This window comes from Macrosteles quadrilineatus, unplaced genomic scaffold (genome assembly GCF_028750875.1).
Source record: "Macrosteles quadrilineatus isolate MER2022 unplaced genomic scaffold, UCM_ALF_1.0 Scaffold_7__1_contigs__length_78375512, whole genome shotgun sequence".
Classification (NCBI taxonomy): domain Eukaryota; kingdom Metazoa; phylum Arthropoda; class Insecta; order Hemiptera; family Cicadellidae; genus Macrosteles; species Macrosteles quadrilineatus.
The window spans coordinates 69,148,067-69,163,014 of NW_026542600.1; the positions used below are offsets into that span (position 1 = coordinate 69,148,067).

The following is a 14,948-nucleotide window of genomic DNA, read 5'->3' on the forward strand; positions in this document are numbered from 1 at the left end:
GCTGTCTTTTCCGGACCCTTTCTGTAAATAACGACTTTCTCGTCTAAGAACAGTATAGAAACCTTACTCTGTGTAGTGTGGCAAAAAATCAATTTTGCGACCCCTTCTAAAGGAATCAATTTTTATTTTCCTATGACGCTAGGCAAGAGCCTGGGATTGTTTTTCACATTACTTTAGGCTAGACTTAGGATTGCGGCACTATCACTTAGATAAAATCCATTAGTGATTTGGTAGGATTTTAACCCGGGACTTCAGGGACCGAAGTCCTGCACTCTAACCATTAGACCAGCTCGCTCCCCCGAGCAATATATTATATTATACAACGATATTATATCATGTTAGTAAATACAACCATACTAATATAAATGAAAATGAGCACCAAAATCAAAATGAAAATGAATTTGATAACTAGCTGAACAATATAATCACTCACCCTTATTTTATATTATTCATTGTGACCCTTGGTTGGAATATGTTATTTTATTGATTAAATAAAATGATTGCCTTATTGAACCACAGTTGTTGGTATGACTACTAGCTTCGTTCCTTCAGAACTTCATCAGGTTATTTTGTATGCAACCGTATTATCAATGTATAACAGATTGTGGTATGTCAATAGATTCTTAAAAAAATGCCACAATCACAATAATTGAAACTTGTCATGTTGATGAAATAGTTAAAATGGAATAAAAGTTGATATTCTGATTAAAACTGTACAGATAGCACTGTCTTTTTACTGCCACTGACTAAATCAAACTGACTGAATCATGATGTTTCTTCTTCTCTCCAGTGCCACCTGTATTTCTGTTTGTTATGTTTTGTTCTTCTTATTTTACACTTCTTTGATTTGAAACTTGTTGTTTGAAACTTGTATGTATCAAATATAATATTTGACTGAAAAGATGCCTGATCATTTCAAATGTTTCATGGGTTTGAGGTTTTAGCGAATTTCCCTATAGGGAAGTAGCTATTACCGTAGGTCTCATGGTAAGACTTAGGCCCGGGACCGATTTACTTTTTCATTTTAATGTCCCCAGAGGCCAAAAACACCATTCGTTCAAATTTTTATATATGTATATATATATAGGTATATATATATATAGATTTATATATATATATATGTGTCCGTGAACACGATAACTTGAGTAATTTTTATCCGATTTTGATGAAATTTGGTTTGAAGGTGTAAGGCGGGATAAACTTGAATGAGTTCGCGATCCAGCATGATCGGACCATGGGAACAGGGTTTTATGGGGGGTTTTATGGGGTAAAAATTGGTTTTTCTCACTTCTTACCCTCAAAACACAAAATTTCCCAATTTTTCTCTATACCTTCTTAAAGAGCTTAAAAAAACAAACGATTCAGTATATCAAAGTGTTTTGTACTGTTATTGGTTACGGAGAAAACTAAAAAAAATGGTAAATTTAAAATTCCCATGTTATTCTTATGGAGAATATTGTAAAATGTTGTAGTATGCTTGTTTATGGAAATATTTTGATCAAACTTGGCAAATTTATTTATTTTATAGTAAGCTATCAATATTTTACTAAAAACACACTACTTTATTAGTTTCCTTGTAGCAGCAAACCTAGGTACTCGTTAAACCTAATGTTATTTAAATAGATCAATTGAAAATAAATTCGGCCAAATGGAAATTCGCTTAGACGGCAGGTTTGCTGCGGCGGGGGTATTTAGTTTTATGGATGGTGAATTCTTTTTAACATCAATCTTAACACTTTTTGGTAATACTTCAACTAGTTCCATGTTCTTATCAATAGATGTATAGTTGTGTGATTCCTATATCAAATGTTTGGGATGATGCTGTGATCTTTTAGGTATATGTTCTTTAAATCTTTGTTTGAAAGATCTTACAGTTTGGGCGATGTAATACTTTGGACAGTTGTCACAATTAATTCTATAGATACCTGATTATTAATAGTTTGTGGCGATAGGTTTGGCGTGTAAAAACTTTTAAAGTGTGTTGTTTACAGAATGTGGGACCGCCGTATTGTTTCTATTAAATATTTTGGTAATGGCGTTGTTGATTTTTCCATAGTACTGTATTTTAATGTATTTCTTCTCTGACTTTTCTTTGTTAATGTTCATGTTTAGTTTTTTCTATTTTATTATGGAATCAATCATTTGAGGTTTGTACCCGTGTATAAATTGTATATAGTAGGTATATGAGCAAAGTATTGTTTCCGTCAAGATTTTCGAGTTTGAGTTTTGAGTGGATATAGCTTATCCGTTTTGGGTCCCCTGAACCCAAAAAAAGTAGTTTTCAAAGTGATGTCTGTGTGTGTCAAATCAAATCAAATCATTTTGTTTTGATTTGTGTGTGTGTATTCAAAGCTACAAACCCCACCTGTCATCCGATTTTAATAAAATCTGGTTATTAGGTACTAATCCATTATATCTGCAGGCGTTTTTTTTTCTTCAAATATTTATTACAAAATTTGTATTGTTAATGGTGATTTTTTCATAAAAATTCAAAAACGGCCTGAACGATTTTGATAAAAATTTTGTATGTTATAGTCCTTTAAATTCTAAACAAAATGGTACAAATTCCATTTCTGTAAATACTACGGTTCCAAAGTTATTGTAACTTACATTATTTTCCCATAAAAACCCCATAAAATAACAAAATATCAGATTGTTATGGTCCTTTTAATTCTAAACAAAAATAGTGCAACCCCCCATTGCTGTAACAATTATGGCTCAAAAGTTATTGCAACTTTTGTGATTTATCCCTATAGAATATCATAGTTACTCCCACCGCTTATGATGAAGGTTGTTTACAAGCTTAGGCCTATGGGAGAAAGTACGTGTCAGTTTGCTGATACCATTAATATGTTTTTTAAAATAACGGTTTTCACAAAAGGTGACTACAGTAAAATGTCCATTTAATAACAACCTGACTACGGCACCAATTCGGCACTAAAACTTGTTGCTCAATGCAATTTAATAATTTCAAACAGCTATTTACACTACTTACATGTATTGGTGATATGATTGCTATAACGCCACTGATACTGTAATTTACTTGTCAGTTTGAGTTATAGATTTTTTAATTTGATTTGACTCTGTGTCTTAATATAACATTTTGACAGTTCTGGTTTGTTGTACAGATGTGAGAAGCATTGTCCGGAGGGTACCCATGGCGTGGAGTGCCGCAACGAATGCAGTTGTCAAAACGGAGGTACTTGTAACCCTTCTACTGGGGAGTGCTATTGTCCTCCAGGCTGGTCGGTGAGTTTATACAATCCCAGATATCCCTAAATGCCCAGACAAATTCCCTTTATTTCAGTTTGGTCTTAGATTTTCTCAAAACCCACGAAATTGTAATTCTAGTCTGTTGTTTTGTTATTGATTAGATTAAATTATTTTATATTTATTATTATTGACACGGTATTTTATGATTGTTAATTGTCTGATGAGCAAATAAAGAATCTTTAACCCATTGGGGAAGGAATTAATGCGCTACCTGCAGCACCCTCTGGCGGCAATTAATTTTACCGAATTTGTAGACTTTTACTCTAACTGCTATAGAAAGAAAACCTTAGGTAATAAATTAATAATTCTTTCACCATTTTCTTCACAGTAAAGTTGTCTACAGAAAAGTGGTAATTGGATAGTCAAAGTTCTAAACTAAAAAAATATATATATATAAAGATTATAAAAATAAAAATTTTTAAAACAATATTTTGAAAGTAAAGTTGATATACAAATTCCAAGATTAATCCAGACACCAAATAACACTACTATTATAAAGTTCAATCGATTCCCTACGTAGAAAAATCAAAAGTTGTGTGCTTTTATAAGTAATAACATTTTTTTTTAAATGTTTGTTTACCTTACCGCAGCTGATTTTTGGTGATATGTGGTTTCTATGGCAACACAAAATTGTTTGTTATTCGCTAAAATAAATGAGTAAAAACGCAAATCAAGAAGCAAGATATTTATAAACATTATAATAGTAGGAAGAAACAAAAAGGGCGAAAAATAATAATAACTAAATAACTAATGGCGCTGCCTAGCGGTGACACGAGTGGCACTCGTAAGTCGGCCGCCGGGCCTGCACAGGCGTACGAGTAACGCCCGTAGGTCGGCGCCAATGGGTTAATAATCAATGTAAGATTTCCTACAGTTTCTGTTTCTATTTTATTAACAATAGCTTAGAGTGAAATAATGAAATCACTCATAATCCTCATAACTTTCTTTTGCACAATCAGTTTGGGAATGCATACAGCAACGTTTGATTCTATACATATAAATTACTTGACTTTAGTTGAACGTCAATTATGTAATGTTTTGACGTAGGGTGATGTTTGCGCCAACCGTTGTCCTGTGGGCTTCTGGGGTGAGAACTGTGAACAAGTGTGTGACTGTCTCAATCAAGGCGATTGTCACCACATCACTGGGGTGTGCCGCTGCAAGCCAGGCTTCCATGGAGACAGAGTCAGTATATAGCTAACTAGTATACATTCAATTCCCATGTTAAATTTGTAGCTAGCTTTAAGATACAAGTAGATATAAAGTAGACTCCCTCTTATCCGGACACATCTTAACCAGATATCGGTTTAACTGGACAATACTCGGCAAAAGTGACATTTCCTTAACTGGACAATTTTGATGAGAACATCAGTTTAACCGAACTGGATTGGAGGAAGTGGGCAGTACTGAAACAACTTTTCTTGTGGGACAAATTTGACACTAGTGATCACATGTCTAAATACAATGCTCTCCCAAAATTAAGTTAAATATTTGGATTTGTTTACAAATTGTAATAGTTGTTTGATCAAGATTTAAAAATTAAAATGTACAAGGCCTTGACAAATCCTTGGTACAGCAATTAGTGTCTAGTTTTACTATTTTTACATAATAGTCATTATTGGCTTATATACTATGCATTAGACGTTCCTAATTTAATGAGTTTAGGGGACGTCAGTTTAACTGAAAAACCTGTTTTTCGGACTGGACTCGGGACCCCGAGGAATCCTTATAAGAGGGAGTCTACTGAAGTTGAATTGAATCACCAACATAATGCACTGATATCGATGACTAATTTCTATTAAATACACCAACCTTTGAAACCAAACTGAAAACACAACCTATTGTAAACTATTGCATCATTTAGGTCACATCAATGATACATCACATCAATATGATCAATGATACAATGGTCACATAATGATTATCATTATGAGTAGTTATGAGACCTACTGAGTAGTTTTTTAAGTCGTTAGTCAGCTTTACTGAGAATTGATGGAAAATGTCAATTTTGTTAAGCAGTTATATCAACAGCAATATAACAATATAACAATACAAAATAATTATTTTGGTGTTATCTATATTGTGTCTCGTTCTTGTATTTTTTTACTCCAGTTTTTTTTCACTACTTCAAATGTACCAAACTGGTTATAGTGAACAAACAGAATATTAAACATCCCTGTAAAAAGTTGGATTGGATGTGATGAGTCTTGACTCGACCACAAAACTCAACCAATTTGTTCCTCGAATATATTTTATCAACATTGCTTTGCCTTTATTTACTTATGTTAATTGTTTTGGTATTTATTCTTGCTTTCTGTTGTTATTTTGCTCAGAATCCTGTAAGCTTGCTGTCTCCAGTTTTGTTTTCACCTCCTCATAAACACTGATTTATTTTCTAGGTTATGTTTACTTGCTCCCGTAACAGCCCGGTATTATGACAGTTCACTGCCACTGCCACCTGGATTTTACTCTAAACTCTCGTTTATAAAACCAGCGTTAGTTTTGACGCGTTTTCATTGGTGAAACCAGATTTCCTTGACTGTAGTTTAAATCATCGGTTAGTTTTAACCGAAGTTTAACTAAACCATCGTTAGCGAGAATTTGGTGAAATCGGGCCTAAGTTGGCGAGGCCAAATACCACCTTGGGTATCGATGGCCATGGGAGTAAGAGTAAGAGTAAGTAGTTGTCATGATGACATTATGACAAATGCACACAACAAAAATGTATAATTCCTAAAGCTAATATTTCTTTATACTGGCAACCATATACTCCCCCTTTTCCAGTCCATAGCTTATTGGCTAGTAGTGTTGTAGTTAAAAAAAACCTTTCTAACACCTATAACAGAGCCTAAAATGTTTAGTGGCCTTTCTGTTGAAGCTGTTTTGTTATATTGTTTGAGTAGCTTTTCAAGTCTGGTATATGAGAGTACAGACATAACTTACAAACATCCTTAGGGCGGGTTTCTGAGTCAGGGATTTATAAGTCCAGAACTAGGCTAGTCATGGATTAAAATTAGTCATGTACTAAAAATTCACTTTCTGAGTCAAGGATTAAGGATACACGGACTAATTTAACGCGGGTACTTAGTTTAGTCAGGGATTAAAAGAGCTCATGATTTTCAAGGGAAATGTAGGGTAATTTGTGCCGCCGTGCTTGCAACACTGTCAGTTTGATGTGCCCACTGCTCTGAAATAGTAAACAAACAACGATCTCAGTCAAACCTTGGTTTTGAGGTTATTTCTCTTTTAATTCATTTATCATTGTAATATATTTTATAATAGTTATAAACTAGTTGTATCGTAAAATTTTAAAGGTAGGATTGGTGTTTCATCCTATTTCTTTTAAATAAGTTAACTGTATAAATAATTTAAATGTATACTAGGCCAGCCCTATAATTATTGATCTGGATTACTTTCTGATGAGTGATTTAAGACAAGGAAATTGTAAAGTGGTGTATGAACAAAATTAACATATTTTAAGAAACTCAATACTAAATTATGAATGTATGAAATGAAATATTACAACTTTTAGGAGAAAAAGGTCTCTGGATGATGTCTGCACAAGATAAAACCCTAAACTATTTACAACTCTATTTCGTATTTTATTTTATTTTATTTTATTTTATTCTCTTCTATTTTATTATCTCACAGAGTTTTTTTGAAAATATATACCTATCCTTGAATTCATCCTAACTTAAGTCATCAAATGGATTGTTTTCCCGCTCACGACGAATTCGCGGCCCACAAAAACGGTAAAAATCATGATAATCAATGTAATCCATAATCCCCTTCAATTTTAACACACAAAAAAAGTGGACGACTAAAATTAATCCTACCCCTGTGCAGGATTAAAATCTAGCATGTTTTAATCCGTGGACTAAAGCATAATTTCTTTAGTTCAGACTTAAAAAGTAGTTCTTGACTAAGATTAGTCGCTGACTTATAAGTTCTCGAATCAGAAAGATATTTTTCTTAGTCCAGTACTAAAGTGAGCTTTAGTCTAAGACTAGCGCTAATACCTGAATCAGAAACCCGCCCTTAGTTTCTTTGATGGTTTGATTTGTCAGTTTGGCATTGATCTTACATTTTTAACCTCAATATTATGATTGGCAGTGTTCAGAGCGATGTCCGGAGGGCAAGTGGGGTCTCGGCTGCCAACAGAAATGTCTCTGTGAACGAGACTCAACCTGCAACCACGTGGACGGCAGCTGCAAGTGCCAGAACGGTTGGAGCGGCAAAACCTGCTCGGTTAGGAATTGTCCTGATAAATACTACGGACCTGAATGTGCTAGTCTTTGCGACTGTAACACTGAAAACACAGAAATGTAAGTGGCTTTCATAGTTTATTACTTTATTTATTCACTGAGAAAATAAATAATAGATGAATAAATTAAATGAATTAAATAATATGTTTATTTTTCCCAAAATAATACAAAAATACAAAAGAAATACTTTTTATATGTAACAATAACAAATATAAACTAAAACTAAAATAAAAAGAACATTTCTGTTTTAACTTATTTGATTTATTTTTTAGAAAATCCAGACATAGGCAAGCGCTGCCTGTGCGTCTGCTAGGTTGCTATTTAAGTATACATTACATTTAGATTAACCTAAGGAAATTTTGTGGAGTCAGTGGCTCAGTTGGTAGTGTGACCATCTGTGAAATAAAGGAAGCAATGTTGTTGGTTCGCGCCCCAGTCGCCAGCCCTTAATATTTTATTGGTGTACTGTAGTAGCTTCTGGATCACTAAATTTAAGCTAAATGGCTTAGGTTACCTTGCTCCGAGTGATCCGTTTTTAGAAGTACACTCCTATAGTTTTGGACTTCTGGAGTCCATCATCAGTTTGACAAAAACATCAGGTCTTCAATCCGATCTGGCTAGATCTGTGGTTGCCATTGTAGAACATAAAACCGATATGCCATTGTAGGTAGACGATGCAAAAATATGAAAATGGAATATAATACTGGAATGGCTAGCAGCATGGTAGCCTAAACCATTTAGACCCCATATACTATTACAGAAGAAAATAAACAAGTATTGTGTTGATTGTGGTCGTTGACATGATGTATTGTCGTTTGCAGGTGCCATCCATGGACTGGCCAATGTGAGTGTAAGGTAGGGTGGGATGGAGCCCAGTGTGCCAGACCATGTCCTCTCTACACTTACGGACTCGGGTGTCGTAACGCATGTGTATGTCAAAACAACGCTCAGTGCCTACCCAACAATGGCACCTGTATCTGCGCTCAAGGTAACACCTGTTAGACAAATACTATTCACCTAAGATGTTTTTTTGAACTAGCTTTTTCAATTAAATTGTTAGAATGGAAAATATTTACTTCACCGCATTGTTTACTTATACAGCACTAGTGTGATAAAGTAACGGACCAATGGCGTTCAAGGATTGAGAGAAAAGAAGTAAAATTGTAATGCTTCGAACACCAAATTACCAGCTGGTAATGACCAGTACAATTGTTGATCTGCCAGAAGGTAGACAGGATAGGTGAACTTTAATCTCTAATAAGTTTGTGTACATTATTTGAAAACTTGTTTTAAATTGATTTTAATTTTTATATTAATACCATGAGGGGAAAGTGTAATTTTAAAATAGGCTGAATTAAATTACTGAGTAATCTTTGGATTTCAAAGAGTTACCTGTATAAAAATATGCTCTTTTAACTTGACCTCAGATTTTCTTTGATACTGATCATATTGTTTTGGGCTTTTGTTTTAGGTTACCGAGGAGAAAATTGCAGTGAGACCTGTCCTCAAGGCTACTATGGAGAAGACTGCTCCCAACGATGTCAGTGTATGAACGGAGCTACCTGTCTACCCGACACAGGCCGATGTATTTGTACTCCTGGTTAGTATTAATTTCTCATAGGTCAACCAAAGACAATTTTCAGGTATATTTCTGTCTGGCATATTTTGAGTTGATTTTGTTTCTTGATATTTATTTTTTGTTATTTGATTGATTGGAGTTTTTAACCTAATTAAACACCACATTTATTAGCTATTGTCCTCTGGTAAAATAGCCAAAGTGTAGGAAAGCACATACTAAACAGTTTTTCATAAAATAAGAGAAAACGATTTATTCAACAACAGTGCTCTCAAATACAATCTGTCTCCTAAAACTTTTACGATAGATTACAGGTGTACTAGCAGTACCCTAAGACAACATCCTGCGGGGAGTGCCAGCGGTGCCTGCCGCACCTGGCATGGCTCATGCAGAGGTATCAGTTACATCGATGATGGAGCTGATTGCCTCGGCTTGTGATGAGTCAATGCCCCGCAATAGACTCCGTTGCGATAGGTATACTGGTGGACTGCCGAGATCACGGATTTGCGTTGAGCTGCTTTGAGAGCTAGATGACTCGCTACCAGGGCCAGGGCATCCGTGGATAGACGACATAAGTTGGAGACGTATAAGGTGGCGAGGAAGTCTCTCCGCCGGGCCATCAACCGGAGCAAACACAATTGTTGTAAAACACTAAGGGATGATGTTGATTCCGACCCTTGGGGCCAGGGTTACAAACTAGTAGCACAAAAACTCACCACCCGCTCTCCACCTTCCGTAATGGAGGGGGCCACTATGGAGAGGGTTGTAAAATTCCTTTTTCCGGATCATAAGCTGCGCATACTGCGTAAGTTTGGGAGGATGGACGATGTTTCACTCTTCACTCATGAGGAGCTGGAGACTGCCATTCTATCCCTAAAAAACAACAAGTCTCCTGGACCTGATGGGGTACCTGGCGAGGCTCTCAAGAAGGTTTTTTCAATCAATCCTCTGAATCTTCTGAGCACGTACAACGCCTGCCTGGCAGAGGGGGTATATCCGTTGTGCTGGAAAAAAGCTAGGCTCGTGCTTGTAGGGTAGGGGAAAGGAGACCCAGAACTGCCATCTTCTTACAGACCCCTTTGTTGGAAACGGCTGGTAAAGTCCAAGAGAAGTTGCTCCGTTCCTGACTGAATTCAGCCGTGGCTGCTGCGGGGGACCTAAGCCCTCATCAGTACGCTTCAGGAAGGGGCGATCAAGGGTCGACGCTATTGAGGAGGTGAAGCGAGCCGTGATAAGAGCTGAGGATTTTAATCACTATTCTTGTCGGGTTGTGCTGCTCGTTACACTCGATGTGCGAAACGCATTTATTTCTGCGAGATGGTGCGATATGCTGGACGCTATGGAGAACACCTTACACATCCCGGCATACCTCATGTGCATTATAGAGGATTACCTCCGGTTCCGCCTCCTCATGCATGATACTACAGAAGGCCCGCGGACGATGAGTGTCACTTCCGGTGCTACCCAAAGTTCCACCTGGACCTGACCTGAAGTAATGTGACAAACAATCCCAGGTCTGTGTCCAACAGAGTAGAGGGGTTTTTTTAGTCTCACACTATAGGCTGGCTACCTGTGTGCGTAAAAGCATTTTTACCCCCTCTGACTAAAAAAAAAAAAAACCTAAGACAATATAGAAAATATATCGTTATCACAGATATTGAGTAACTTTCTCATGGGGTTAGGGTCTCAATAATTTGTTGGTTGTGAAGCAGTTACTCTTTATAAGGTTCATTCATCCTGGTTAGACTTTACCATGATTTATTTATTTAAATCATATGTTTCTAATTGTAAAAATGTTTTGTGTTTACTTTTATAAAAAAATGTAATTATTAGTTTGTGAGTGAGTAAAATCAATGTGAAACCAAGTCCAATTTTACTCTCAGAATCAATATTTCTTTATATCCCATTTAATTTCAATACTCTCTTATTTTCACTTCAAAATCAATTCATTTCCTTTAAAAACACCTTCCTAAAAAAGCGTAAAATTTTTTGTCCTTTGATATGCCAAATTCTTAGCAGATATGGCAACGCTTTTTAACCTGAAGGGCAATTCATTCAGGGTGGAATTATAGCACACCCCAATTAGGTTAACGTCCTTAGAGGTTGTCCAAGTGCAGCCAAATAATGAACGCTTACAGGTTTCCAATCAGCTCCTCTGACCAATAGGTCCTCATCTTTCACACTACACACACGTCTGCAGATGTTTTGTCAACAGTCCATTCTCAGTGACCAGTCTTATTGTTCCTATTGTAATGAGTTTATATGTCTGTGTTTGTAGGATGGCTTGGCCTACGCTGTGATAGACCTTGCAAAGAGGGTTTCTACGGCAAGAACTGTACAGAACAATGCCTTTGTAAGAACAATGCTGTCTGTGACCCCCAGAATGGTAAGTTTTTAGTCATCGGTCTAAATTTTAAGTTAATTTAACATATTCTATTAGTGGACATTTTTATGTTTCAAACTCAACCTTTATTACTCGAAGTTTTGTAACTTGCAGTTCCCATTTATTTATTTAACAATTTTAAATTACAGTTTTTTTAATGTTCTAAAAATGGTCTTTAAGGACTATTTCTGTTTAACTGATTATTTAATGACAAAAATAGTAACTAATATAGGCCTAGCCATTAGCCGTCATATGTGTCTAAGGACTATAGATTAGCATCCCTAATGGCATGCTTAATTTTACATCTGAATGTTTTTTGTTTCACAACCATTAGACATAGTACACAGTGTTTCAAAATTTGAGCTTTTCTTGTAGTTTTGTGTTAATCTATAAGTCTATGTTTACATATTTTCCAATGTAGTTTATTTAGTATCTAGAGCCGAAAATGAGGTTTTGCCGGCTCAAGATCGTTAATTAAGTTTGAGACAATTTATTACTGTAGTGAGTAGTTTGTGACAATCTCCTCAACAGCACTGCCATTTCACGGCTAGGAGGGTGAACTTTAGTCTTGCCCCCTGGAGGTTTAATTTATGAGCTGATGGTGAAAGATGTGTTGTAGGCACATGTATCTGTCCGCCTGGTTTCCAAGGCAAGTATTGTGAGGAGAAATGTGAGCTGGGATATTGGGGTCGTGGATGTAAACAGCAGTGTGACTGTTATGTTGAACACTCTCCGAGCTGTGATCCTGTCACTGGACAATGCCTCTGCCTGCCCGGGTATAAAGGTACGTTGATCCACATCTTGTACTCAAAGTATGAGTCAAAAATTATAGTAATGAGTTGTAAGAGTTGCAACAAAACAGCTATCAAGAGTGTCTGTGTAATGTTTTTTTGTAAAATTTGTTTTAAACCTACAGTAGTGCAAATTTTACTCTAGAAAATTAGAGGTGAAATTTTAGTTCAGTTCATTAAGGATCAGTTTGAATTGATATTGACTATTGAGAGGTTCAGATTCAATTATTTTTACATTTTGATAATTATACTTTTATGTACTAATATTAATTTAATATTAAGGTAAATTAGTTAGTTAAGATTTTATCTAATATTACTAAACAGTAAACAGTCTTTAAATAAATTTTATATAAAGCAAAGGCTAACTGAAATCTATTTTTATTATCTGTTGCCTATAGCCTAAAACAAAGTATTTTTATTACTTTTTTCGGTTGCTGTAATCGTAAGTTACAAAATAACCCATCATTTTAAAAGAGAACTGCTTGGTTTGTATTAGCAGCAATACTTTTAGTTTTCTAAACATTTTAAGGTTAGTTGTTGGCCATTAGAGAATTGTAAGCTGCCTATTTTGAGGGGGGTTGGTAAACCAAGACCTTCAATGGTCTGGTGTAAACATAGGCATAGCATAGGATCCCTTGACTAGGTTATAAGTTAGCCAGCTAACCAACTTTGTAATCATAACAGGTTAAGATAGGCCTATTACACTACTGTGTTTGGTGGTAAATATGTAAGACTGAAAGTTAGCTAAATAGTAAATGTATGATGTAAACTAGCGATCGGCCAGGTTTATTATTAAAGTTGTTTTTTTCCATTTTTTACCCCTCAAAACATAAAATATTGCAATTTCTTTCCATCTAGTCTGTAGAGCTTTAAAAAATAGTATAGCCTAGCTGTAAGCTTAATGGTTACAGAGAAAATTCCCCATGTTTATTCTATTGCAGAATAAGTAAACTGCTGTAGTGGTTTTGTTTATGTATACTTTTTTTATCAAATTTGGCAAATGTTTTTAGACTAAGGTTATGTACATTTCACTAAAGCAACTAACTTTAAAACCCTGTAGAATTAAAGCTAAGTTCTCGTTAAACATAATGTATTTTTTTTTATGTAAATAAATCTGACCTGTTAATAGAAATATTTCAGTGAAATTCCAATTAGGCAAATGGAAATTCGCTTAGTGAGCAAGTTTGCTGCAGTGGGGATTTTTTAGGTTTAAAATGTATTAGCCATATACTGCTATCCAAGTTATTATGTGGTTTTTGTAATATTAAATAGGCTAGTTTTGAGATTTAAGATTCTGTATGGATAATACATTTTTCTTAAGCAATTCAAATCGCTGATCTCCATGGTGGATTTGTCCATTATTTATTAGACTTAGAATACTCACTGTTGTAAATTTGTATATTCTTTGCTCATTAATGCACATCAAAATGAACTTACAAGAATTTGTCACAAGAGAGAGCATACACAACCACGACACAAGAGGGAAGGTGAGACTTGATATCCCAATGCACAGATTAGCCAAAACTGGGTCATCTCACAAAATTAACTGCATTAGATTTTTTAATAAACTTCATATGCTAGAACTGCACCAGTCAATGTTTTCAAGAAGAAAATTCACGATTGGCTATTAAAAAATCCGCTTTATTGTTTAACTCAGTTTTTAGACTGTCCTGTGATCCTAGATTAATTTGTAGATAGAATTGATCAAGAAATGTTGTTATTGTCAGTAGTATTATATAGGTTTGTGATTGTTATATGTGTAGATTTTCTTATCTTTAGTATTATGATAGATTTATATTGTATCACGAAGCCTATTTCATGTAATAAGATCAATCGTGAATAAAGATTTCTGATTTCTGATATCTTGATTGCAGGACTAAAGTGTGGCAGTCAGTGCGAGTGGGGAATGTACGGCATCGACTGTACCAAGAGATGCAACTGCCTAAACAACGCTTCATGCTCACAACTTGAGGGTACTTGCGAGTGTATGAGCGGCTGGACTGGCACTCACTGTGCGGAAACTTGTTCTGAGGGATTCTATGGTCTCGGCTGCAAAGAAGAGTGTCCTAGAAGAGGTTATGGTAAGTGTTACAAATCAGCTACAACTATTAAGATCAGAATCAATAATAAGATCCAAATATGTCAATTCAGTTGTTTATTTTAGGCCTATAATGTGGTATGTAATGCTAAACCCATTGGGTTACTGTTATTAATTGCACTGTAGCTGATTACAAAGGCTTTCCTACTTTTTTGGTTCTTTTAATGACCTCCAAAAACAGCTATGACTTCCTTATTCATTATAATTTTGCCTTAAATTATTATCTTCCTCCTCAGAAAGATTGAAAGACAATTCACAATTATCTGTATAAGCTATTGGTCTATTTCACTCCATCGTAAACAAGATAGTCGCAGCATTTTACTCAAAAGTCAAAACATAACCTCAAAAAATTCAGTTGGATGTAAATCCAATGCATATGTATTTGTTATATAGTAGTTTATTAGCTGAGTTTATAGATCTATTATTGTCTATTAGAGGGACAATAATAAACGAGCAGCCTCTGTTTTTATTTTAATTTTTTGTTTATATTTTTTACGGTATTTCTAATTGTTTGTTAACCACCTATATGGTATATCCCTTACCTTTGGCAAGTTCCCACCAT

At 35.2% G+C, this 14,948-nt stretch overlaps 1 protein-coding gene across 4 annotated transcripts in view; it reads left to right on the forward strand.

The window, feature by feature from the left end:
* Window positions 1–14,948, forward strand: part of LOC128997953 (protein draper-like) — a 59,148-nt gene that overhangs the window by 34,299 nt on the left and 9,901 nt on the right. For all 4 annotated transcript variants that reach the window (XM_054423811.1, XM_054423812.1, XM_054423813.1 and 1 more), the window contains 8 exons: window positions 3,129–3,249; window positions 4,321–4,458; window positions 7,387–7,598; window positions 8,360–8,526; window positions 9,010–9,138; window positions 11,393–11,500; window positions 12,117–12,281; window positions 14,163–14,369. In XM_054423811.1, coding sequence (XP_054279786.1) covers window positions 3,129–3,249; window positions 4,321–4,458; window positions 7,387–7,598; window positions 8,360–8,526; window positions 9,010–9,138; window positions 11,393–11,500; window positions 12,117–12,281; window positions 14,163–14,369 — 1,247 coding nt within the window. The remainder of the gene's footprint in view (window positions 1–3,128; window positions 3,250–4,320; window positions 4,459–7,386; window positions 7,599–8,359; window positions 8,527–9,009; window positions 9,139–11,392; window positions 11,501–12,116; window positions 12,282–14,162; window positions 14,370–14,948) is intronic.